The 24,785-nt window shown below is 46.7% G+C and overlaps 1 protein-coding gene across 1 annotated transcript in view; it reads right to left on the reverse strand.

Annotated features, from left to right (window-relative positions):
- Positions 1–22,521, reverse strand: part of CCDC24 (coiled-coil domain containing 24) — a 35,704-nt gene extending 13,183 nt beyond the window's left edge. The window contains exons 1-3 of the mRNA XM_089668179.1: positions 22,313–22,521; positions 11,278–11,418; positions 5,251–5,355 (exon numbers count right to left, since the gene is read on the reverse strand). Of these exons, the coding sequence (XP_089524305.1) occupies positions 5,251–5,355; positions 11,278–11,418; positions 22,313–22,377 (311 nt within the window). The 5' untranslated portion in view covers positions 22,378–22,521. The remainder of the gene's footprint in view (positions 1–5,250; positions 5,356–11,277; positions 11,419–22,312) is intronic.
- Positions 22,522–24,785: the final 2,264 nt, after the last annotated feature.

Consider the following 24,785-nt stretch of genomic DNA (forward strand, 5'->3'; position numbering starts at 1 on the left):
AATATTGAGTTGGCCCCGCCCTTTGCCTCTTCTGGGAAGGCCGTCCACAAGGTTTAGGAGGGTGTCTATGGGAAGGTTGGACCATTCTTCCAGAAGCACATTTGTCAGGTCAGGCACTGATGTCGGGGGAGGAGGCCTGGCTCACAGTCTCCGCTCTAATTCATCCCAAAGGGGTTCTATGGGGTTGAGGTCAGGACTCTGCGCAGGACAGTCAAGTTCCTCCACCCCAAACTGGCTCCTCCATGTCTTTATGGACCTTGCTTTGTGCACTGGTGGGCAGTCATGTTGGAACAGGAAGGGGCCATCCCCAAATTCTTCCCACAAAGTTGGGAGCATGAAATTGTCCAAAATGTCGCCTTAAGAGTTCCCTTCACTGGAACTAGGGGGCCAAGCCCAACCCCTGCAAAAACAACCCCATGCCATAGTCCCCCCTCCACCAAACTGTACACTTGGCACAATGCAGTCAGGCAATTACCGTTCTCCTGGCAACCACCAAACCCAGACACATCCATCGAATTGCCAGACAGAAAAGCGTGATTGGTCACTCCAGAGAACATGTCTCCACTGCTCTAGAGTGCAGTGGCGGCGTGCTTTACACCACGGCATCCGACGCTTTGCATTGCACTTGGTGATGTAAGGCTTGGATGCAGCTACTCGGCCATGGAAACCCATTCCATGAAGCTCTCTACACACTGTTGTTGGGCTCATCTGAAGGCCACACCAAGTTTGGAGGTCTTTAGCTATTGACTCTGCAGACAGTTGGCGACTTCTGCGCACTGTGTGCTTCAGCATGCGCTGACCCCGCCCTGTCATGTGACGTGGCCTACCACTTGGTGGCTGAGTGGCTATTGTTCCCAATTGCTTCCACTTTGTTATAATCCCACTAACAGTTGAGCGTGGAATATTTAGTAGCCAGGAAATGTCACGGATGGACTTATTGCACAGGCGGCCACCTATCACGGGACCACGCTTGGAGTCACTGAGCTCCTGAGAGCAACCCATTCTTTCACCAATGTTTGTAGAAGCCGTCTGCATGCCTAGGGGCTTGATTGTATACACCTGTGTCCATGGAGGGGATTGGAACACCTGAATCACATGATTGGGAGGGGATTGGAACACCTGAATCACATGATATGGAGGGGATTGGAACACCTGAATCACATGATTTGGAGGGCGGCCCAATACTTTTGGCAATATAGTGTATTTTAAAATTGGGTCAAACTTTGTTTCTAAAACCTTCAAAAGAATTAAAAATGAACATGAAGCTGCGACGGCAGCAGCTAATACAGAAAGTGAAGTTTGTACACAATCTAAATAATCTGTATCTTTATCTCTACTACTGATATCATTTACAACACAGAGATTAAGGAGGATGCTTGTTGGCCTTCTAAAATCTCTCTGATAGGGGAGGGTGGAGGAGTGTCCCTCCTTTGAGTAACAAGTCTAGGTTCACACCTATTCGTTTTCCACTTTGATTTGCATTTTGCAGAAATGCACAGCAGTCCATTTAACATGATTTCCTATGGGACAGGTTCATGTTTTCACCCGGTGCGTTTTTTGGAAAGGGTCAGGGACATTTTTAAATGCAAAATGTTTTGTTTTTGGTTCTATAGACTTCAATGGAGACGCTGCAGAAAAGAATGTAGTGCGTTTTTTACGTTTTTTTTATGCGTCTTTATCTGCCTAGCAACAAGTATAAAAAAAGAAAAACGCAGCAAAATGCGTAAAAAACACATGTGCAAAAATGCTAAATGCATCGCAAAAAGCACTGCAGAAACGGATCAAACGCAAACTGCAAGCGTGAACCTATCCTAAACAAAGGTGTATTCTTTAAATTTTCTTAATTTTTTGTCTATTTTTTTTTTTTCAAATCATTTTTGCAAGAAAAGTCGGTTGCAGGAAAGTATCGCCATAAGTAAACCTTGTTTGTCCTACAAAGAGATCTATATATTACTTTGTGGTCATTATTGCTGAATAAACTAAACGCAAAAATGTAAAGATTACTTGGGGAGGTCTGAAGTGCCACCTGCAAAGTGTAAATATTAGGTATTCATATGTTATGTTTCTTATTTACCAGAATAAAAAGATAAACATTATTACTGATTACTTAACATGAACCTAACAAAAGAGAAAAGATAAGCTGGTGTACAATTGCCTTGACCATTAAGGTCCTGAACACCTTTCTCCATTCCAGTACTTCCTCAATTATGAGATAAAAGTTCTCCCATCAGCCAAGTCAGCAAATTAATAAAAACTAGAATCTTTCTTGTGTCACCCAGAAAATCCCATCCACATGCCTGGAACCAGAAATGTCCTGACGCAGCACTCGGGAGGGGGGTTGGCGTAGTTCGGAAGTTGGGTATCCACATGGAGGTCAGTCAGCGGCCTGATCTCCACACATGGAGTAAATCAGATGCAGGCGTTTGGCTGATTTGGCCGGTATTCTGTTGTAGTCATGTTTTTAGAATCTGCAGTGACACAACTTTCCAGTAGTAGCTCAGGCTGGGCCTCCTTGGCAAAAGACCCTGAATTGTTACTAGAATTGATAGAAAGAGACCCCACTTGGTATTTCTACCCTTCCTCCAGGTCTAGTGCAAGGAAATTTTACCTTGGTCCCCTAATCCCTTCTGCGCCTGGTGGAGAAAACCCTTGCTGGGTCACCCCCATCTCACCAGGTCTAGTGTAAGGAGACTTCATCTTGCTCCATCAAACTTTCCATATCTGGTGAAGAGAGACCTATGCTTGGTCATTTTCCCCCATGCTCCCCACCTAGTGTAAGTAGGCTGCCTTGGTCCCATCATCGCTTCCACACCTGGTGGTGGGGGCCCCTGCTTGGTCACCCATCTCTCTAGGTCTAGTGTAAGGAGACTTCACCTTAGTCCCCAAACCTTCCAGACCTGGTGGAGTAAAACTCCTGCTTTCTCATTTACTCTGTCCACCAGGTCTTGTGTAAGCAGGCTTCATCTTGGTCCCCATATCCCCTCCAGATCTTGTGGGAGGAGTCCCTTGCTTGGTCACCCACCATCTCTCTAGGTCTAGTGCAAACAGACTCATCTTGGTACCCAAAACCTTCCAGACCTGGTTGAGAAAAACCCATGTTTCCTCATTACCCCCCTTGTTCCTGGTCTACTGTAAGCAGACTTTATCTTGGTCCCCTCATCCCCTTCAGATCTGGTGGTCGGAGACCCTTGCTGGGTCACCCCCATCTCCAAACCTTTCAGATCTGGTAGAGAGACCTGCTTGGTCATCTTCCTCCATTCTCTCAGTCCAGTGCATGGAGACTTTATCTAGGTCCCCTCATTGTTTCCACACCTGGAGGCAAGGGACCTCTGCTTGCTCACCCACCACCTCTCTAGGTCTAGTGTTAAGAGACTTCATCTTGGTACCCAAAACCTTCCAGACCTGGTGGAGAAGAAACAATGTTTGGTCATTACCCTCATTGTCCCGGTCCAATGGAAGCAAGCTTCATCTTGGACCCCTCATCCACTCCAGATCTGGTGGGGGAGACTCTTGCTTGGCCACACCCCATCTCTCTATGTCTAGTGTAAGGAGACTATCTTGGTCCCCAAACTTTCCAGACCTAATGATGAGAGACCCCTGCTTGGTCATTTCCCCCATCCTCCAGGTCTAGTGTAAGTAGGCTTTATCTTGGTCCCCTCATCCTCTCCCATTCTGGTGGGAGGAGACCCTTGCTTGGTCACCCTTCATCTCTTCAGGACTCTAAGGAGACTTCATCTTGGCCAACAAACTTTCCACACCTGGTGAGGAGAGACCCCTGCTTGGCTATTCTCCCTTATCCTCCTGGTCTTGTGTAAGTAGAATTTATCTTGGTCCCCTCCAGATCTGGTGGGAGGAGCCCCTTGCTTGGTCACCCTCCATCTATCCAGGTCTAGTGAAAAGAGATTTCATATTGTTCCCCAGACTTTCCAGGCCTGGTGAGGAGAGATCCCTGCTTGGTCATTTTCCCTCATCCACCTGGTCTAGAGTAAGTAGACTTTATCTTGGTTCCCTCATCTCTTCCAAACCTTGTGGAAAGAGACACTTTCTTGGTCATCCTTCATTCCTTGAGGTCTCGTGTAAGGAAACTCTGCTTGGTCCCTCTATCCCTTCCTTTGGGTCTCCTTCCACAGTAACAGGAGGGCCCAATGAAACCTTAAAGTACATCCTAACTGAAAGACATTTAGGGGGTTATCTACTAAAACAGCATGGTGAAAAATCTGGCGCAGCTCTGCACAGAAACCAATCAGCTTCCAGGTTTTATTGTCAAAGCTTATGAACAAGCTGAAGTTAGAAGTTGATTGGCTGCCATGCACAGCGGCACCAGATTCTGAGTGCTCCAGTTTAAGTAATCTCTCCCCCTTAGTTTGCCTGTTTCATGATCTATCATAAAGGACACAATGCCTGCATGCCATTTCTCAGGTCAGGGATCCTGATGGTGACAGAAGTGGGACACATCTGTGTAACGTATGCTGAAATGGCCACTTGTAGTTTCCAAAGTAACTCTTATGACAGGGTGACAACACAGGAGCACAATTGAGACACAGGGGCAGAGTGCTGTCATCCTATAACAGGAGTTGCCTAAACAAGGATCTTTATGGCAGCATCACCAGGGAATATTTTAAAGTGGTTATAAAGGCTTAAGGTTTTTTACCTTCATGCATTCTATACATGAAGATAAAAAAAAACCCTTCTGTATGCAGCAGCCCCCTCAGCGCTTACCTAAGCCCCATCTCGATCCAGCGATGTGCACTAGAGCCTTGGCTCTCCAGGGACGCTCCCTCCTCATTGGCTGAGAGGGCAGCGGGTACCATTGGCTCTTGCTGCTGTCAATCACAGCCCGTAAGACAATTAGGAGAGAGAAGGGGTGGGGCCAAGCAGCAGCTCTGTGTGTGAATGGACAGGAGCAAGCCCAGAAAAGGAGGATCAGGGCTGCTCTTTGGAAAACTATTACAGAGCAAGTAAGTATGACATGTTTGTTATTTATTTCTTTTGTCCTAAATATCACTATAAATGTCAGCTGCAGATTTAAAAGTATTGAAAATAACATTTGAAATTACATGAACATGTTAAAGATTATATAAGATTTGTGTTCACATCCACTTCGACGTGTTCTTCAGTATAGAAGAGTCATTTAAAATCAATAAATAACCTAAATTATGTTTTTTTTAACCCTGTACAATAGACAAAAAAATACTCTTCCAAATTTGGAGGGGGGGGGGAGGGGGGGGGGGCTGGAGTCCCAGCACTTACTGAAGGTGTCGTACAACCTCATCAATGTCAGAAATCTTGAGTTTGTCCTTCAGTTCCTCCAGGTCATCCTCGATGCTGGAGCCGGAGGACAGAGAGGAGAGGGGTCTGCAGAGGAAGGAGAGTCGGATCAACTTTCCATCATCAACAACAAAGAACATAGGAAATAAAAGTACACAGATAAAGGCGTACCTTGGTTTACGAACGCCTCAGGTAATTTTTGGTTTACGAATAAAAATCCATTGAAAACAATTGCTCGGTTTACAAACTTGTTCTGCAATACGAACAGATTAATTGGTTTTCAATGCATTTACAGTTTTTGCTTAACCCCTTCACGCCGACATAACACAAATATGCGACCTCACAGAACTAGGCTTTTGTCTGTGGGGCCGCATATTTGCGTACCTGTCTTTGTGCTGGGAGCGCGCCGCACGGCGCGCTCCCAGCACAAAGACCGTGGTGTCACTGAGAGCCCCGGGTCCCGTTCTAATGGTCGAGACCTGGGACTCCCAATTCCCGGTCACATGGTCGCTGTGAGAGTCTCTGATTGGCTATCACAGTGATCAGTCACTGTGCAGCCCGGCCCCCTTGGTTTTTTCTCTCTATGAATGGAGGGGAGAGATACATTGTATGATTATATACATCCCATTATACATTGTATGATTATGTACATCCCATTATACATTGTATCATTATACACATCATATTATACATTGTATCATTATACACATCCCGTTATACATTGTATCATTATACGCATCCCGTTATACATTGGATGATTATACGCATCCCGTTATACATTGTATCATTATACGCATCCCGTTATACATTGTATCATTATACGCATCCCGTTAAACATTGTATCATTATACGCATCCCGTTAAACATTGTATCATTATACGCATCCCGTTAAACATTGTATCATTATACGCATCCCGTTAAACATTGTATCATTATACGCATCCCGTTCAACATTGTATCATTATACGCATCCCGTTCAACATTGTATCATTATACGCATCCCGTTCAACATTGTATCATTATACGCATCCCGTTAAACATTGTATCATTATACGCATCCCGTTATACATTGTATCATTATATACATCCTATTATACATTGTATCATTATATACATCCCATTATACATTGTATCATTATATACATCCCATTATACATTGTATCATTATATACATCCCATTATACATTGTATCTCTCTAACTCCTGTCATAGAGAGATAAAAAAAATGTTTGTTAAAAATAAAATAAATATTACAAAATAAAATAAAGAAAAAATATCTAGATCAAGGTTTGATCTAGTTCAGTGCCAGGGTTAGCGTTTTGGTCAGGGTCAAAGGTTAAGGTCAAAAGGTCAGGGTTTAAAAAAAAAAAAAAATTGGTGTCAGTGTGTTTTAGGTTAAAAAAAAAAAAAAAAAAAAAAAAAAAAAAAAAGGACAAAAACAAAATGCGCACTATTGTTTCTGGGTTGAACTACAGGTACAAACAACAAATAACATACACATATATGGTATCACTACGATCGTCAAGAGCTGGAGAATTTATTTTGGGTTGTTTGTTGGTGGTAGGTTATGGTAGTAACAAGAAACAAACTGCTAAATAAAAAAAATATATATATATATTTTTTTTTACTATTTTGGGCCAGTTTTCCTTTGATAATAAAACAAAAATCAGGAGATATCCATTACCATTTACCACCAATTGTTCCTGAAAAAAACACGGTATAATTCACCTGGATGTAAAAAGTAGTTGTGATGATATGTACGGTTTTACTAACACAGGTCAACATTGCAAAATTGTGCTCAGGCGTTTAGATTTGTTTTACCCTTAGGCGTGATGGGGTTAATCATGTCCCTGTACAGTATTTATGCCTTTAAACATGCAGTTTATAAAGAGTTTTGAACACAATTGTTTTTTTACTTTTTTCTGACCTCCGGAATGGAATACTGTAATTGGTTTTCAATGCATTTAGAAAAATTTTTTTAAATCATGTCCCTGTACAGTATTTATGCCTTTAAAGTGCACTTTATAAAGAGTTTTGACTAAAAAACCCCCATTTTTTTCTGACCTCCGGAGCGGATTGGTTTTCAATGCATTCCTTTGGGAAACAGCGTTTTGGTTTATGAATTTCTCGATATACAAAAAGTCCCGCAGAGCGAATTAAATTCATAAAGCGAAGTACGCCTGTACTTTACATAACTATTGCACTGCATGAGATATCGAGATAGGACAGAGTTCCTCGCAAAAGTATTCAACCCCCCCCCCCTCTTGGTGTTTATCTCTCATTTTGCTGCATTACAGCCTGGAGATAAAATGGACTTTTCGGTGGGGTTTTGTACCATTGATGTATACGTCTCTATGATTTTGAAGTGGAAACATATTTTTTATTGTTGACAATAATTAAGACAAAACAAAACAGACATTTTGAGTATACCCAAGTATTCACCCCCCCCCCACCCCTTCCTTTTCCCCAAAAGTCAATGCTGTACTTTGTAGAGCCACCAGTTGCTGCAAAATACAGCTGCAAGTCTCTTGTTGGACAGGATGTCCCATCGAGCTCCTGGGATTTTTGCTCATTCTTCCATGCAAAGCTGCTCCAGATCCTTCAAGTTAGATGGGCTGTATTGGTGTACAGCAATCTTGGAGTCACGCCACAGATTCTCAACTGGATTGAGGTCTGGCCTTTGGCTGGGTGATTCCGACACTTTTAAATGTTTCTCTCTAAATCACTCCAGTATCACTGTATCAGTATGTTTAGGATCATCGTCCTGCAGGAAGGTGATCCTGCATCCCAGTCTTGATTTCTCTGCCGGACTGAAATGTTCTCTTCAAGAATTTCCCTATATTTAATGGCAGCCATCTTTTTTTTTAACCTCTTCAAGTCTGGACACGTTTACCCCTTCCTGTCCAGGCCAATTTTCAGCTTTCAGCGCTATCACACTTTGAATGACAATTGCGCGGTCATGCAACACTGTACCCATATGAATTTTTTAGCGATTTTTTGAGACAGATAAAGCTTTATTTTGGTGGTATTTATTCACCACTGGGATTTTTATTTTTTTTGTTATGTAAATTAAAAAGTCCAAAAATTAAAAAAAAAAAGTGTTTTTCTTATAAAATGTTGCAAACAAATAATAGTTCATCATACATCTTGGCCAAAATATATTCCGTTATCTTTTTAGTAAAAAAAAATACCCCAAATTAGTTTATAACCAAAAATTATAAATGTTTAAACATTTTGTTTTTACATTTTTATATTATTATTTGTGTTTTTTGGTTTTTTTTACATACTGTCACCCTGGCAGTACAGTGTCACCATGGTGACACTATACCACTTGTGGAGGGTTATGATTGTTTTTTTTGTTTTTTACACCCATAAAGGCTGTAAAAGCAGTAATTTCTCCTTCTCACTGGCTGAATTCTTGCAGCCATTGAGAAATACTGTGTGATTGGTCACAGCTTGTCACATGGTACAAGGCTGTTGTGAATGGCCCTGTACCATGTGATCTCTGTGATCATTCACAGATTTCACACGTAGTAAGCAATGATGTCAGAAGTGACATCTTCCTTACTACTCTGCATGTGATCACTGATTGGCCAATCAGTGATCACATGATCGGGACCTCGCACAGAGGTCCCGTATGACAATCAGGGTTCCACTGTGTCCGGAGGACACAGCGGGCACCAGATCGCAGTGCTGCGCGCTCCAAGGGGGCGCACACAAGCAGGGGGAGGGGAGGCCATTTATAAACGGCCACCCAACCCTGCACTGCATATACAGTCAGGTCCATAAATATTGGGACATCGACACAATTCTAACATTTTTGGCTCTATACACCACCACAATGGCTTGGAAATTAAACAAACATGATATGCTTTAACTGCAGACTGTCAGCTTTACTTTGAGGGTATTTACATCCAAATCAGGTGAACGGTGTAGGAATTACAACAGTTTGCATATGTGCCTCCCACTTGTTAAGGGACCAAAAGTAATGGGACAATTGGCTTCTGAGCTGTTCCATGGCCAGGTGTGTGTTATTCCCTCATTATCCCAATTACAATGAGCAGATAAAAGGTCCAGAGTTCATTTCAAGTGTGCTATTTGCATTTGGAATCTGTTGCTGTCAACTCTCAAGATGAGATCCAGAGAGCCGTCACTATCAGTGAAGCCATCATTAGGCTGAAAATACAAAACAAACCCATCAGAGAGATAGCAAAAACATTAGGCGTTGCCCAAACAACTGTTTGGAACATTCTTGAAAAGAAGGAACGCACCGGTGAGCTCAGCAACACCAAAAGACCCGGAAGACCACAGAAAACAACTGTGGTGGATGAGCGAAGAATTCTTTCCCTGGTGAAGAAAACACCCTTCACAACAGTTGGCCAGATCAAGAACACTCTCCAGGAGGTAGGTGTATGTGTGTCAAAGTCACCAATCAAGAGAAGACTTCACCAGAGTGAATACAGAGGGTTCACCACAAGATGGAAACCATTGGTGAGCCTTAAAAACAGGAAGGCCAGATTAGAGTTTGCCAAACGACATGTAAAAAAGCCTTCACAGTTCTGGAACAACATCCTATGGACAGATGAGACCGACATCAACTTGTACCAGAGTGATGGGAAGAGAAGAGTATGGAGAAGGAAAGGAACTGCTCATGATCCTAAGCATACCACCTCATCAGTGAAGCATGGTGGTGGTAGTGTCATGGCGTGGGCATGTATGGCTGCCAATGGAACTGCTTCTCTTGTATTTATTGATGTGACTGCTGACAAAAGCAGCCGGATGAATTGTGAAGTGTTTCGGGAATATTATCGGCTCATATTCAGCCAAATGCTTCACAACTCATTGGACGCTTCACAGTGCAGATGGACAATGACCCAAAGCAGACTGCAAAAGCAACCAAAGAGTTTTTTAAGGGAAAGAAGTGGAATGTTCTGCAATGGCCAAGTCAATCACCTGACCTGAATCCGATGGAGCATTTCACTTGCTGAAGACAAAACTGAAGGGAAAATGCCCCAAGAACAAGCAGGAACTGAAGACAGTTGCAGTAGAGGCCTGGCAGAGCATCACCAGGGATGAAACCCAGCGTCTGGTGATGTCTATGCGTTCCACACTTCAGGCTGTAATTGACCGCAAAGGATTTGCAACCAAGTATTAAAAAATGAAAGTTTGATTTATGATTATTATTCTGTCCCATTACTTTTGGTCCCTTAACAAGTGGGAGGCACATATGCAAACTGTTGTAATTCCTACACCATTCATCTGATTTGGATGTAAATACCCTCAAATTAAAGCTGACAGTCTGCAGTTAAAGCACATCTTGTTCATTTCATTTCAAATCCATTGTGGTGGTGTATAGAGCCAAAAATGTTAGAATTGTGTCGATGTCCCAATATTTATGGACCTGACTGTACAACGTTTATATACAACGACACCCAACATTATATACACCCAACATTTATATACAACGACCGGACGGGAGGTGGTTAATCCTGACCAGTTTTCTACACCCCGCCGATAAAAAGCATCTCTGCGCTGCCACCGCCATGCCTCACAGTGGGGATTGTGTTCTCGGGGTGATGTGAAGTGCTTGGTTTGCACCACACATGATGGCTAAAAAGTTCATCTGACTAGAGAAGCTTCTTCCATGTGTTTGGGGACTCTGCCACATGCGATTTGGTGAACATCAATTGTGTATTCTTTATTTCATTTTTTGTAGCAATAGCACATTTCTTGCCACTCTTCTATAATGGCCCGCTCTTTGCAGTGGTCCTAGGGACAGATATAGGACCACTTCAACATATGTCCAGAATCCCAGACAAAGTAGGGTACTTCTAATACTAGGACCTGAAGAAAAATGGCAGAAGTGTTTATGGCCCTGTGGGTTATACTACATCCCTCTCCTTCCCCCAGCCAACGTGTTGTCTCAACAGCAGAACAAGGCTGGGCATTGGAGACAGACATGTATTTTGTATTAGGTTCACTGGCCCCCATGACTCCTCTCTGTGCTCACCGCCCATCTCCAGCTCGGCTTGCACTCATTGGTCGGCCCCATCGGCTCTCTCTAGATTGGGCTCTGCTCTCCGGCCGGCCGGGCCCCATCACATATGTCACCACCTTTGGGTTGTACTTGGAAAGCGCCTGGTCCTCGTCACTGCAATATAATGACATCAGGTGGGTTAGTAGGTGGCCAACACAGACAACTTTCCTTCCAGACACTTCCATAACCGAAAAAGTACATTTTGTTTGGGCACCAAGACGTTGGCACTGTGGGATCCCAGCACAGAGGCTGTAAGGATTCAGAATGAGATACTGGTACTGCTAAGAAGAAACCCATTGTAAGGATGTTAGGACTGAGCATGTTCATACTAGCGGTTGGGGGGGCAGTAGAACCATGCGGTTTTATTGCCCCCCCAACGGCTTCCCCCAGCTGCCTGTTGCTTTTGGCAGGAGTTACTGCCCACCGATCGCAACCCATTCAAGTGGATGAGGCTGCTGTGCACATGCCCCGCTACTGCATGCAATGCAAATGATGGCCATGAGCTAGTGCAGGGTTCAAGATGTTAAAAGCAGATGGTGAGGAGGTGACACAACACCTCCTCACTGCCTGTCAAGACCCTCTGAAAAGTGATCACCACCGATTTATACATGGGGGAGGGCTCCAACAACTCCTATAGCATGTCCTCAGTCTACAACAACTCCTATAGCATGTCCCTAGTCTCCAACATATCCCATAGTATGTCCCCAGTCTCCAACAATTCCCATAGTATGTCTTCAGTCTCCAACTCCCATAGCATGGCCCTACTCTCCAACACCTTTAGCATGTCAGTAGTCTCTGACCAACTCCTGTACAATGTCCGCAGTTTCTGACCATGTCTTGTATCATGTCTGCAGTCTCTGACCATCTCCTGTACTATGTCTGCAGTCTCAGACGGTCCCCTGTATGTCTGCAGTCTCTGACCATCTCCTGTAGTATCTGACCATCTCCTGTAGTATGTCTGCAGTCTCTGACCATCTCCTGTAGTATGTCTGCAGTCTCTGACCATCTCCTGTAGTATGTCTGCAGTCTCTGACCATCTCCTGTAGTATGTCTGCAGTCTCTGACCATCTCCTGTAGTATGTCTGCAGTCTCTGACCATCTCCTGTAGTATGTCTGCAGTCTCTGACCATCTCCTGTAGTATGTCTGCAGTCTCTGACCATCTCCTGTAGTATGTCTGCAGTCTCTGACCATCTCCTGTAGTATGTCTGCAGTCTCTGACCATCTCCTGTAGTATGTCTGCAGTCTCTGACCATCTCCTGTAGTATGCCTGCAGTCTCTGACCATCTCCTGTAGTATGTCTGCAGTCTCTGACCATCTCCTGTAGTATGCCTGCAGTCTCTGACCATCTCCTGTAGTATGCCTGCAGTCTCTGACCATCTCCTGTAGTATGTCTGCAGTCTCTGACCATCTCCTGTAGTATGTCTGCAGTCTCTGACCATCTCCTGTAGTATGTCTGCAGTCTCTGACCATCTCCTGTAGTATGTCTGCAGTCTCTGACCATCTCCTGTAGTATGTCTGCAGTCTCTGACCATCTCCTGTAGTATGTCTGCAGTCTCTGACCATCTCCTGTAGTATGTCTGCAGTCTCTGACCATTTCTTGTATCATATCTGCAGTCTCTGACCATCTCTTGCATCATGCCCATAGTCTTTGACTATGTCCAATTGTGTGTCTGCTGTCTCTGGCACTGAACATTCATTGAATTTTATGTGTACCCCCCCTGTTGATGTTGAGGGCTGCACTTGAGGCGGGGAAAATTCAAGGATATCATGTCAGCTTCAAGGCACAAACGTGTGCATGTGTTCATGCACATGAGCCTAACTAAGCATGCAGGAAAGCGAATGTGCATAGAAACGCATTCACATGGAAGCACGGGCATGTCCACCACAAAGACTGGTGCCTAGAGGACTATTTAAACCTGAGGCCTGCATGGGATCATTTCTGGATGGTCTTTCAGCTTAGATCTCTGATCCTGACTCTGCTGGACTCTGTTACTGGCCTGGGTTTTGTCTGACCTGCCTCTGGATCACCCCTGCCTGCTTATGTCGGCTGCCCACCTGTGTTCCTGACCTTGGCTTGGACTTCTGACCAAGACTGTGCTTACTGATTCTGTACCTCGCTGCCCACGCATTGACAACCTCTGCTTGTCTCTGTCCTTCTTCCTGCTTGTGAGTTGGTGTTTTCGGGCATTTGAACTTGGCTTGTGACCCGGCTTTGTTCTCTACTGGTCTGGGTGAGGTCGGGGTGTCCTCATTGCTTCCAAGTTCAAGTTTGTGGTTCCAGCATCCTGGCACCTGAGCCCTTCCATTGTTCCTGCAGTCCCTGCCTCAACTTCCAGGCGTGCTTGGATCGCTATTGCCCAGGAGGCCACCCTCATCATCTCATGCTCCTCATACAGGTACGTGATATTTGGAACAGAACCCGCAGGGCTGGGCCACAGCTGACAAGACAGACAGAGGTTCCTTCAGATATAGACGGCTGTGGTTCTTCCATGCAGGTCCTGTGCAGCAGAAGAGAATCATTCAGGATCACTTACCACCTCAAAGAGGATAAAGAGATTAGACATTAGTGAAGGTGATCAGAGGCCTTCAGCCCACATAAGACACTTAACAACGGCTAATCTGATTACAGTGACATCGTGGAGGTCCGGCCTCTGCTGGCCCCTACGGAGAACATACAGAATGTCCTCATATCACGCACAACCCCAATTCCAAAAAAGTTGGAACGCTGTGTAATATATACATGAATACAGAGCCGGGTACAACTGTGCAAGATTGAAGGGGAGGGGCCAGTACACCTGTAAAAGACTGAGGGGGAGGAGCCGGGTACAACTGTGCAAGATTGAAGGGGAGGAGCCGGTACACCTGTGCAACACTAAAGGGGAGGAGCCGGTACACCTGTGCAAGACTGAAGGGGAGGAGCCGGTACACCTGTGCAAGACTGAAGGGGAGGAGCCGGTACACCTGTGCAAGACTGAAGGGGAGGAGCCGGTACACCTGTGCAAGACTGAAGGGGAGGAGCCGGTACACCTGTGCAAGACTGAAGGGGAGGAGCCGGTACACCTGTGCAAGACTGAAGGGGAGGAGCCGGTACACCTGTGCAAGACTGAAGGGGAGGAGCCGGTACACCTGTGCAAGACTGAAGGGGAGGAGCCGGTACACCTGTGCAAGACTGAAGGGGAGGAGCCGGTACACCTGTGCAAGACTGAAGGGGAGGAGCCAGTACACCTGTGCAAGACTGAAGGGGAGGAGCCAGTACACCTGTGCAAGACTGAAGGGGAGGAGCCGATACACCTGTGCAAGACTGAAGGGGAGGAGCAGGTACACCTGTGCAAGACTGAAGGGGAGGAGCCGGTACACCTGTGCAAGACTGAAGGGGAAGTGGCTATACAACTATGCAAGACTGAAGGGGAGCAGCAGGTACAATTGTGAAAGACTAAAGGGGAGGAGCTAGAACTGTGCAAGATTGAAGGGGAGGAGCCGGTACACCTGTGCAAGACTAAAGGGGAGGAGCTGGAGGTCAGAAATTAGGTGAACGGTGCAGGAACATGAAGGGATCATCTGACAGCATAATATTGAACTCTGATCGGCTGCTTTGGATTTTCATTCTTTGATGGTAGTATTGGATCAGAACGGGTCTCGGTGTCTCCGCTGTGCGTGGGTTGAGGCTAAGCACGCACCCCAGGAAAGTAACGCCATTGTTTACCTCTCTGTCCCCCCCCCCCCTCATCCATTAGACTCAGGAATGTGTTGCCATTGTTCATTCCCGGCTTTCTCTCTCCAGCAGAGACAAATAACCCGGATAGATGCAGTTCACTTTCTTATTGTTTATTCACAGAAGAGACAAATGTGTTTCACAATCAGACGTTTCATCAGAGCTGGACAGTTCTTCTGAATGAGGCTGCAATGACCTTTCACAGCAAAAAAAAACTTGAGACAAAACACACAGAGAGGATACAGAGAACCAAGAGTAAAGTGGAGACCCGCAGCAGCCAATCAATAGCCATCCATCACTGTCATCACCATATAAGCTGAATTCTGATTGGTTGGTAAAACGTGCTGCAAGGTGCAGTTTAAGCCCGGGTTCATACTGATGCAGTGCAGAATTCACACCGATTTCTGTGCCAATTCCTCACCACATAATAATCGCACCCCATTCATGCGAACCGTGTGTATGTTAACACCCCGAATTGGGTCTGCAAAACGCGGTGCGATGTGCAGAATTGGATCGCATTGGTGTGAGTACCCGTGAGATCCGATTCTAGTGCGGACAAATGAAAAAAAAAAAAAAAGGGTCCTGCATTATTTTGGTGCGGATGTGGTGCAATCTGAGCCATACAAAATGTAAAACTTCGATTGCACCGCGCAGAATTCACGTGATTGGCACAGGAATGCGCTGCGGTTCCTGTGCAAATCACATGCGGTATACCGCACAAGTGTGAACCCGGGCTTGGTGTAAATCAGCCTTTATCAAACCTTTTACCACAGAGGAACCCTATAAATAATTTTCAGGTTTCAGGGGACCGCTACTCAAATTAATTATTCAGGAGGTCCGTGGGAAGAATGTCCCTTACATTGGTGGTGAGTGGGAAGAATGTCCCTTACATTGGTGATCAGTGGGAAGAATGTCCCTTACGTTGGTGATCAGTGGGAAGAATGTTCCTTACGTTGGTGGTCAGTGGGAAGAATGTCCCTTACGTTGGTGATCAGTGGGAAGAATGTCCCTTACGTTGGTGATCAGTGGGAAGAATGTCCCTTACGTTGGTGATCAGTGGGAAGAATGTCCCTTACATTGGTGATCAGTGGGAAGAATGTCCCTTACATTGGGGGTCAGTGGGAAAAATGTCCCTTACATTGGTGGTCAGTGGGAAGAATGTCCCTTACATTGGTGGTCAGTGGGAAGAATGTCCCTTACATTGGTGGTCAGTGGGAAGAATGTCCCTTACATTGGTGGTCAGTGGGAAGAATGTCCCTTACATTGGGGGTCAGTGGGAAGAATGCCCCTTCCATTGGGGGTCAGTGGGAAGAATGCCCCTTCCATTGGGGGTCAGTGGGAAGAATGTCCCTTACATTGGGGGTCAGTGGGAAGAATGTCCCTGACATTGGTGGTCAGTGGGAAGAATGTCCCTTACATTGGGGGTCAGTGGGAAGAATGCCCCTTACATTGGGGGTCAGTGGAAAGAATGTCCCTTACATTGGTGGTCAGTGGGAAGAATGTCCCTTACATTGGGGGTCAGTGGGAAGAATGTCCCTTACATTAGGGGTCAGTGGGAAGAATGTCCCTTACATTAGGGGTCAGTGGGAAGAATGTCCCTTACATTGGGGGTCAGTGGGAAGAATGTCCCTTACATTGGGGGTCAGTGGGAAGAATGTCCCTTACATTGGTGATCAGTGGGAAGAATGTCCCTTACATTAGGGGTCAGTGGGAAGAATGTCCCTTACATTAGGGGTCAGTGGGAAGAATGTCCCTTACATTAGGGGTCAGTGGGAACAATGCCCCTTACATTGGGGGTCAGTGGGAACAATGCCCCTTACATTGGTGGTCAGTGGGAACAATACCCCTTACATTGGAGGTCAGTGGGAAGAATGTCCCTTACATTGGTGGTCAGTGGAAAGAATGTCCCTTACATTGGTGATCAGTGGGAAGAATGTCCCTTACATTGGTGGTTAGTGGGAAGAATGTCCCTTACATTGGTGGTCAGTGGAAAGAATGTCCCTTACATTGGGGGTCAGTGGAAAGAATACTTCTTACATTGGTGGTCAGTGGGGAGAATGTTCCTTACATTGGCGGTCAGTGGGAAGAATGTCCCTTACATTGGTGGTCCGTGGGAACAATGCTCCTTACATTGGGGGCCAGTGGGAAGAATGTCCCTTACATTGGGGGTCAGTGGGAAGAATGTTCCTTACATTGGGGGTCAGTGGGAAGAATGTTCCTTACATTGGGGGTCAGTGGGAAGAATGTTCCTTACATTGGGGGTCAGTGGGAAGAATGTTCCTTACATTGGGGGTCAGTGAGAAGAATGTTCCTTACATTGGCGGTCAGTGGGAAGAATGTCCCTTACATTGGTGGTCAGTGGGAAGAGTGTCCCTTACATTGGTGGTCGGTGGGAACAATGCTCCTTACATTGGGGGCCAGTGGGAAGAATGTCCCTTACATTGGGGGTCAGTGGGAAGAATGTCCCTTACATTGGGGGTCAGTGGGAAGAATGTCCCTTACATTGGGGGTCAGTGGGAAGAATGTCCCTTACATTGGGGGTCAGTGGGAAGAATGTACCTTACATGGGGGGTAAGTGAGAAGAATGTTTCTTACATTGGTGATCAGTGGGAAGAATGCTCCTTACATTGGGGGTCAGTGGGAAGAATGTCCCTTACATTGGTGGTCAGTGGGAAGAATGTCCCTTACATTGGTGGTTACTGGGAAGACAGTCCCTCTTACAGAGAGCTAAAAAGATCTGCCAGGTGCCATTGGACTCAGAATTATGAAGGTCCCTTTACATGGGAGGTCAAGCAGCCACAGCCCAAAGAACGCCTTGCACCCTCTGGATGAACCCTGGTTGAGAATAAGAGGTCTAAATGAATACCTGTATAAGGAATGAAGGAAGTGCAAAGTCTCTAAATATAGCTGCACGCTGATCCTGGAAGAGCTGAGAATATACTCAGCGAAGCCCAGTGGAGAGTTGGGAGGTCTGGTGGGGTTTGTAAAATTTGGAATGACAATATGTGATGGAGGCCAGTCAGTGATTGTAGTAGTATTTTTTATCATTACATATATGAGGTACCTGCAGGCGGTGGTCGGCCACGTATGCACAATCAGGACAATCAAGATCTTTTTAATGGAGATCGTTGGACAATCAGGGACATTCCAAGAACGTGCATGTTCTGGCCTACAGAGGAGGAATGTACCCAAGATCTCCCTTATCGCAGTGGACAACAACAGCAATAAGCCCATCCCCGCCAATCATTTCATCCCCAAAAATGCTTGGCCAGGTTTTACCCAGAATGGCCTCTAGACATACAGACCTTACCTCATCTGGCCATCGGCAAATGTTCTCTGCAGATGTAGTCAGTTGAGGAAAGGGTTACTTCCACGATTTACAATGGTCAGAATAAAGCATTATCTTCTCTAAAGTGGTCATTATTCTGTATAATTCTCCTCCTTATTCTGGCTTGACGTCAATGTATCAGTGACTGGTAGTGATCCATCACCGGGCAGTAAGTGTCAGCGCCCAGCTGTCTAATATTAGGAATTTGGGTGAAGTACGTCACCCGGACTGGGATCTGCCAGTTACAAGAGCAAGGACAACAGAACGTGCCTCTATCTGTCCAGGGGGGTATAACTGACATGGGATGGATGGGCTCACACCGCGGGAGACACACACAGGAATGGCTTTATTGTTCTGCCAACAAAGTGGCCCCCTCTGGCTTGCATTGCATGCCTGACAAGGCAGCCCAGTTGCTATGAAATAACCAATTAGAGGCCCATTGTATTGGAGAAGGGCAGCGTTTACAGGCACTCTCAGGAAGATTCTCCTCGGACACATGTAGTTGTTCTGGAGATGCTGAATAGGTTGGGTCAGGTGGGATTAACCAGAGAACAATACAGATGGGGGAGAGCCTGGGCTGTATTCAGGCCCTCTGAGGAACAATGATAGCAAGTGACACAGGGACAGTGCAGATCCCATCGCCATCTAAAAAGGCTCAGCCATAACACCATCACCAAAACAGGCAACATCCTGGGCTCCAGCCATAACACCATCACCAAATAGGCAACATCCTGGGCTCCAGTCATAACACCATCACTAAACAGGCAACATTCTGGGCTCCAGCCATAACACCATTATCAAAACAGGCAACATCCTGGGCCCAAGCCATAACACCATCACTAAACAGGCAACATCCTGGGCCCAGCCATAACACCATCACTAAACAGGCAACATTCTGGGCCCAGCCATAATACCATCACCAAAACAGGCAACATTCTGGGCTCAGCCATAACACCATTATCAAAACAGGCAACATCCTGGGCCCAAGCCATAACACCATCACTAAACAGGCAACATCCTGGGCTCAGCCATAACACCATCACCAAAACAGGCAACATCCTGGGCCCAGCCATAACACCATCACCAAAACAGGCAACATCCTGGGCTCAGCCATAACACCATCACTAAACAGGCAACATTCTGGGCCCAAGCCATAACACCATCACTAAACAGGCAACATCCTGGGCCCAGCCATAACACCATCACCAAAACAGGCAACATCCTGGGCTCAGCCATAACACCATCACTAAACAGGCAACATTCTGGGCCCAGCCATAACACCATCACCAAACAGGCGACATTCTGGGCCCAGCCATAACACCATCACCAAACAGGCGACATTCTGGGCCCAGCCATAACACCATCACCAAACAGGCGACATTCTGGGCCCAGCCATAATACCATCACCAAAACAGGCAACATTCTGGGCCCAAGCCATAACACCATCACTAAACAGGCAACATCCTGGGCCCAGTCATAACACCATCACCAAACAGGCAACTAAAAAGGGCCCAGTTATAACACCATTACCAAAACAGGCAACATCCTGGGCCCCAGCCATAACACCAAAACAGGCAACATCCTGGGCTCCAGTCATAACACCATCACCACAACAGGCAATATCCAGGGCCTCAGTCATAATACCATCACTAAACAGGAAACATCCAGGGCCCCAGTCATGGCATCATCACCAAACAGGCAACAAACAGGGCCACAGTCATAGCAGCTTTGCCGAAATGTCCTAGTCATAAGACCATCACCGAACAGGTAACATCCAGGGCCCTAGTCATATGTCTTCTCTGATCTTCCCCTTCTTCCAGTGTGCCCCTCTTATGTCCTGATAAGACATAAGATAGTTTGGTGTGTATTGCTAGAGAGGCTTTGTGTTTTTCTTTCTTGGGAGAGTGCATGCGATCAGCACAGGGCCAATCAGCACTGTCCAGACAGAGGTCAGGGGTCCTGCATCCTCCTAGAGAAAAATGAAAACTCCTACAATCTTTAACCAGTGCTCTGCTGGACACTGGACACTATTAGAAGTCACAAGACAGCTATATATTGCTGATGAGAAAAGGTATTTAGCAGTTTATATTTACTAAAGTAATTGCATTTCTATGTTCTGTGTACTGCGGGAGACCAGATATAGTGAATGCAGGGTCCGGGGAGAGCGGATATAGTGAATGCAGGGTCCGGGGAGAGCGGATATAGTGAATGCGGGGTCCGGGGAGAGCGGATATAGTGAATGCGGGGTCCGGGGAGAGCGGATATAGTGAATGCGGGGTCCGGGGAGAGCGGATATAGTGAATGCGGGGTCCGGGGAGAGCGGATATAGTGAATGCGGGGTCCGGGGAGAGCGGATATAGTGAATGCGGGGTCCGGGGAGAGCGGATATAGTGAATGCGGGGTCCGGGGAGAGCGGATATAGTGAATGCGGGGTCCGGGGAGAGCGGATATAGTGAATGCGGGGTCCGGGGAGAGCGGATATAGTGAATGCGGGGTCCGGGGAGAGCGGATATAGTGAATGCGGGGTCCGGGGAGAGCGGATATAGTGAATGCGGGGTCCGGGGAGAGCGGATATAGTGAATGCGGGGTCCGGGGAGAGCGGATATAGTGAATGCGGGGTCCGGGGAGAGCGGATATAGTGAATGCGGGGTCCGGGGAGAGCGGATATAGTGAATGCGGGGTCCGGGGAGAGCGGATATAGTGAATGCGGGGTCCGGGGAGAGCGGATATAGTGAATGCGGGGTCCGGGGAGAGCGGATATAGTGAATGCGGGGTCCGGGGAGAGCGGATATAGTGAATGCGGGGTCCGGGGAGAGCGGATATAGTGAATGCGGGGTCCGGGGAGAGCGGATATAGTGAATGCGGGGTCCGGGGAGAGCGGATATAGTGAATGCGGGGTCCGGGGAGAGCGGATATAGTGAATGCGGGGTCCGGGGAGAGCGGATATAGTGAATGCGGTGGTTGATTGGCATGTTACCACATCATGTGATCAGCTGTGTCCGTAGGACACTGCGATCACAGAGATCGCCAGGTGCGCGCCCCCAGGGGGTGACCGGGAGAGCGTGTTCTGGGAGGACAACATATGACACCCTCCCAGGACTGGACAACCGCGCTGTAGCTGTCATTCGTCAAGCGGATAAACATGTCCGGTAAAAAAAAAAAAATGTTAAAAATCAAATTTCGTCTTAAATTTAGGGTAAAATGTCTCCTGCTCCGTGTCTTTGCTAAAAAAAATCCCAATACGTGTAAATTAATTGGTTTACGTGAAAGTTATAGCATTTACAAATGGCGGTATATATACTGGGCTTTTTTTTTTTTTTCTTAACTAGTAATGGCGGCGATCAGCGACTTATAGCGGGACTGCGGCGGGCACTGTGACACTGGGGGGAACTGACTTGGTGACACTGACATCCCCAGTGACACCAATACAGTGATCAGTGCTAGTAAAAAGCACTGACACTGTACTAATGGCACTGGGGAGGAAGGGGTTAACATGAGGGGCGATCAAAGGGTTAATGGTGTGCTGGGTGTGTTTCACTGTAAGCATGCTGCTATGCAGAGCCATACAAAGCAGAGTGCAGGAGCTGACAGGGCAGAAATTTGTATTGTTTATACACAGGTCTCTCTCCCTGAACCTCCTCTTCTCTGGTCCCCTACTGGCGCTCCTGGCTCCTCCTTTCTGTCCAGTGCCCCCAGAGAAAGCTGCTTCCTATGGGGGCACTTGTGCGTGCTTGCTCCTGAGCCCTGCTTTCATTGACAGCCACAATAGCCAATGGCTCCTGGTGCCCCAGCAAAGCGTGTGAGACCCAGAACTAAAGCGAGAGAAGAGCTGCAGATCGAATGAGGGCTCAGGTAAGTAAACGGGGGAAGGGGGGGGAGTGGGGGAGGGTACTGATGACTGGTTAGGCATTATAACCACTTTAAGCTCAGTCACATGTACTACAAGTAGCCGGGAAGGGAGACTCACAGGCCCTGGTGTCGCGCTTTGCTCCTCACACTCAGCAGTAACATGCGGATCTCCTGCGTCACCATGTCCTTTATCACCGGGGGGTCGGCCAGGACGGAGCAGCTGCTGGGGGGTCTCTGTAGGAAGGGGGGACTGGAAGATCGGATCTCTCTGCACAGCTCCAGTAGAACCTCAACCTGCAACACAAAGACGGAAAATAGAAATTCAACAAGAGAGAGAGGGAGAGGGAGGGGTGGGGGGGGGAGAAGACAGGGGGGGAAGAGGGGGGAGAGGAGAGAGAGAGGGGGGGAGAGAGAGAGAGGGGGGGAGGGGGGGGACGTACAATCTAAGGTCCCTAACTCACATTCATACATACACATACTAGGGACAATTTAGACAGGAGCCAAGTAACCTACCAGCATGTCTTTGGAGTGTGGGAGGAAACTGGAGTACCCGGAGGAAACCCACGCAGGCACAGGGAGAACATGCAAACTCCAGGCAGGTGGTGCCGTGGTTGGGATTTGAACCAACAACCCGCGTAGTGCCAGGCGGAAGTGCTAACCATTTAGCCAGGGTTCTTACTAGGCAGAGATCAGTGATCTGGTTTGCTGGTCTCCCTCCCCTCTACCTGGAGGTAAACATAATGCCAGTCCCGGGTCGGCCAATGGGAGCATGGAGCCCAGGAAACATGGCGGGGGTGGGGATGCATGTTCTGGGGGTGTGTGAATGTGATCACTCCCATTGCACAGGAGATCATTGGCTTGCTAGATTTATACACAGCAGCCTAAAACTCCACCCCCCCCCCCCCCCACCCAATTTCCGCTGTTGGCAACGCACGCCATACACCGGTGGCAGATAACGGGTTAAAGCCCAACTGAACCTTCAGATTAAAGCACATAAATGCATTCCAGGTTCTTCAAATCAAACAGATGTTCAAAGCCAGCCACAGTCTGGGTACAAAAGGCTGTCCTCTGCCAGCATGCTACAGAGAAGGACTTTTATTCCCTGTATGGAGGTAGCAGTATCTCTGCAGAGGTCTGCAGACCCCCCCCCCACTCAGGCTGTGGCTGCTTTAACCCCCTTCCAGTCCAGATGCTTTCCCCCCCTTCCAGTCCGCACGCTTTCACCCCCTTCCAGTCCGGACGCTTTCCCCCCCCTTCCAGTCCGGACGCTTTCCCCCCCTTCCAGTCCGGACGCTTTCCCCCCCTTCCAGTCCGGACACTTTCACCCCCTTCCAGTCCGGACACTTTCACCCCCTTCCAGTCCGGACACTTAACCCCCCCCCTTCCAGTCCAGACACTTTCTCCCCCCTTCCAGTCCAGACACTTTCTCCCCCCTTCCAGTCCGGACACTTTCCCCCCTTACAGTCTGGACGCTTTCACCCCCCCCCCCCCCCCCAGGCCAATTTTCAGCTTTCAGCGCTATCACACTTTGAATGACGATTGCGCGGTCATGCAACACTGTACCCATATGAATTTTTTAGCATTTTTTTGAGACAGATAAAACTTTATTTTGGTGGTATTTATTCACCGCTGGGATTTTTTTTTTTTTTTTTTGCTATATAAATGAAAAAGTCCAAAAATTTAGAAAAAAAGTGTTTCTTATAAAATTTTGCAAATAAATAATCTTTCTTCTTAAATCTTGGCCAAAATGTATTCAGGTATCTTTTCAGTAAAAAAAACAAAAAAAAAAACAAAATTAGTTTATAACCAAAAATAATAATTTTTCAAAAATATTATATTATTATTTTATTGTTTTATAATATTATGTACTTATTTTTAACATACTGTCACCCTAGCAGTACAGTGTTACCTGTGGGGGGTGATGAAGATTTTTTTTTTTTACACTGATTGCTTTTACACCCATAAAGGCTGTAAAAGCAATTATTATTATTATACAGTATTTATAAAGCGCCAATAGTTCGCTCAGCGCTGAACATTACAAAGGGGGACAGAACATGTGACAGAACAATAACAATACAAAACATGAGGGGATCGAGGGCCCTGCTCTTTCGAGCTTACAATAATTGCTCCTTCTCTCTGGCTGCATTCCTGCAGCCATTGAGAAAGACTGTGAGAGCTGTGATTGGTCACAGCTTGTCACATGGTACAAGGCTGTTGTGAATAGCCCTGAACCATGTGATCTCTGTGATCATTCACAGATTTCACACGTAGTAATCAATGATGTCAGAAGTGACATTTTGCTTACTACTCTGCATGTGATCTCTGATTGGCCAATCACACAGAGGTCCCGTACAGTGATCGGTGTTCCGCTGTGTCCTCTGGGCACTGGATCGCGGTGCCGCACGCTTTATATACATGGGCCGGACGGGAAGTGGTTAAAGAGAAAATGAACTGTAAGTCTTTCAGCACCTTTTGCTCTGCTGTGTTTGGAATGTCGGGATTGTAGAGGTATGTGGTCCACATGAAGTGTATTTATGTTATTTGCGGCTTTTGAGGAAGTGTTGTGTCCGGAGTTCTGCTTTAAATAGCGG

The sequence above is a fragment of the Staurois parvus genome, unplaced genomic scaffold (genome assembly GCF_062004578.1).
Source record: "Staurois parvus isolate SC_StPar_1 unplaced genomic scaffold, SC_StPar_1.0 ptg003925l, whole genome shotgun sequence".
NCBI classification, from domain to species: domain Eukaryota; kingdom Metazoa; phylum Chordata; class Amphibia; order Anura; family Ranidae; genus Staurois; species Staurois parvus.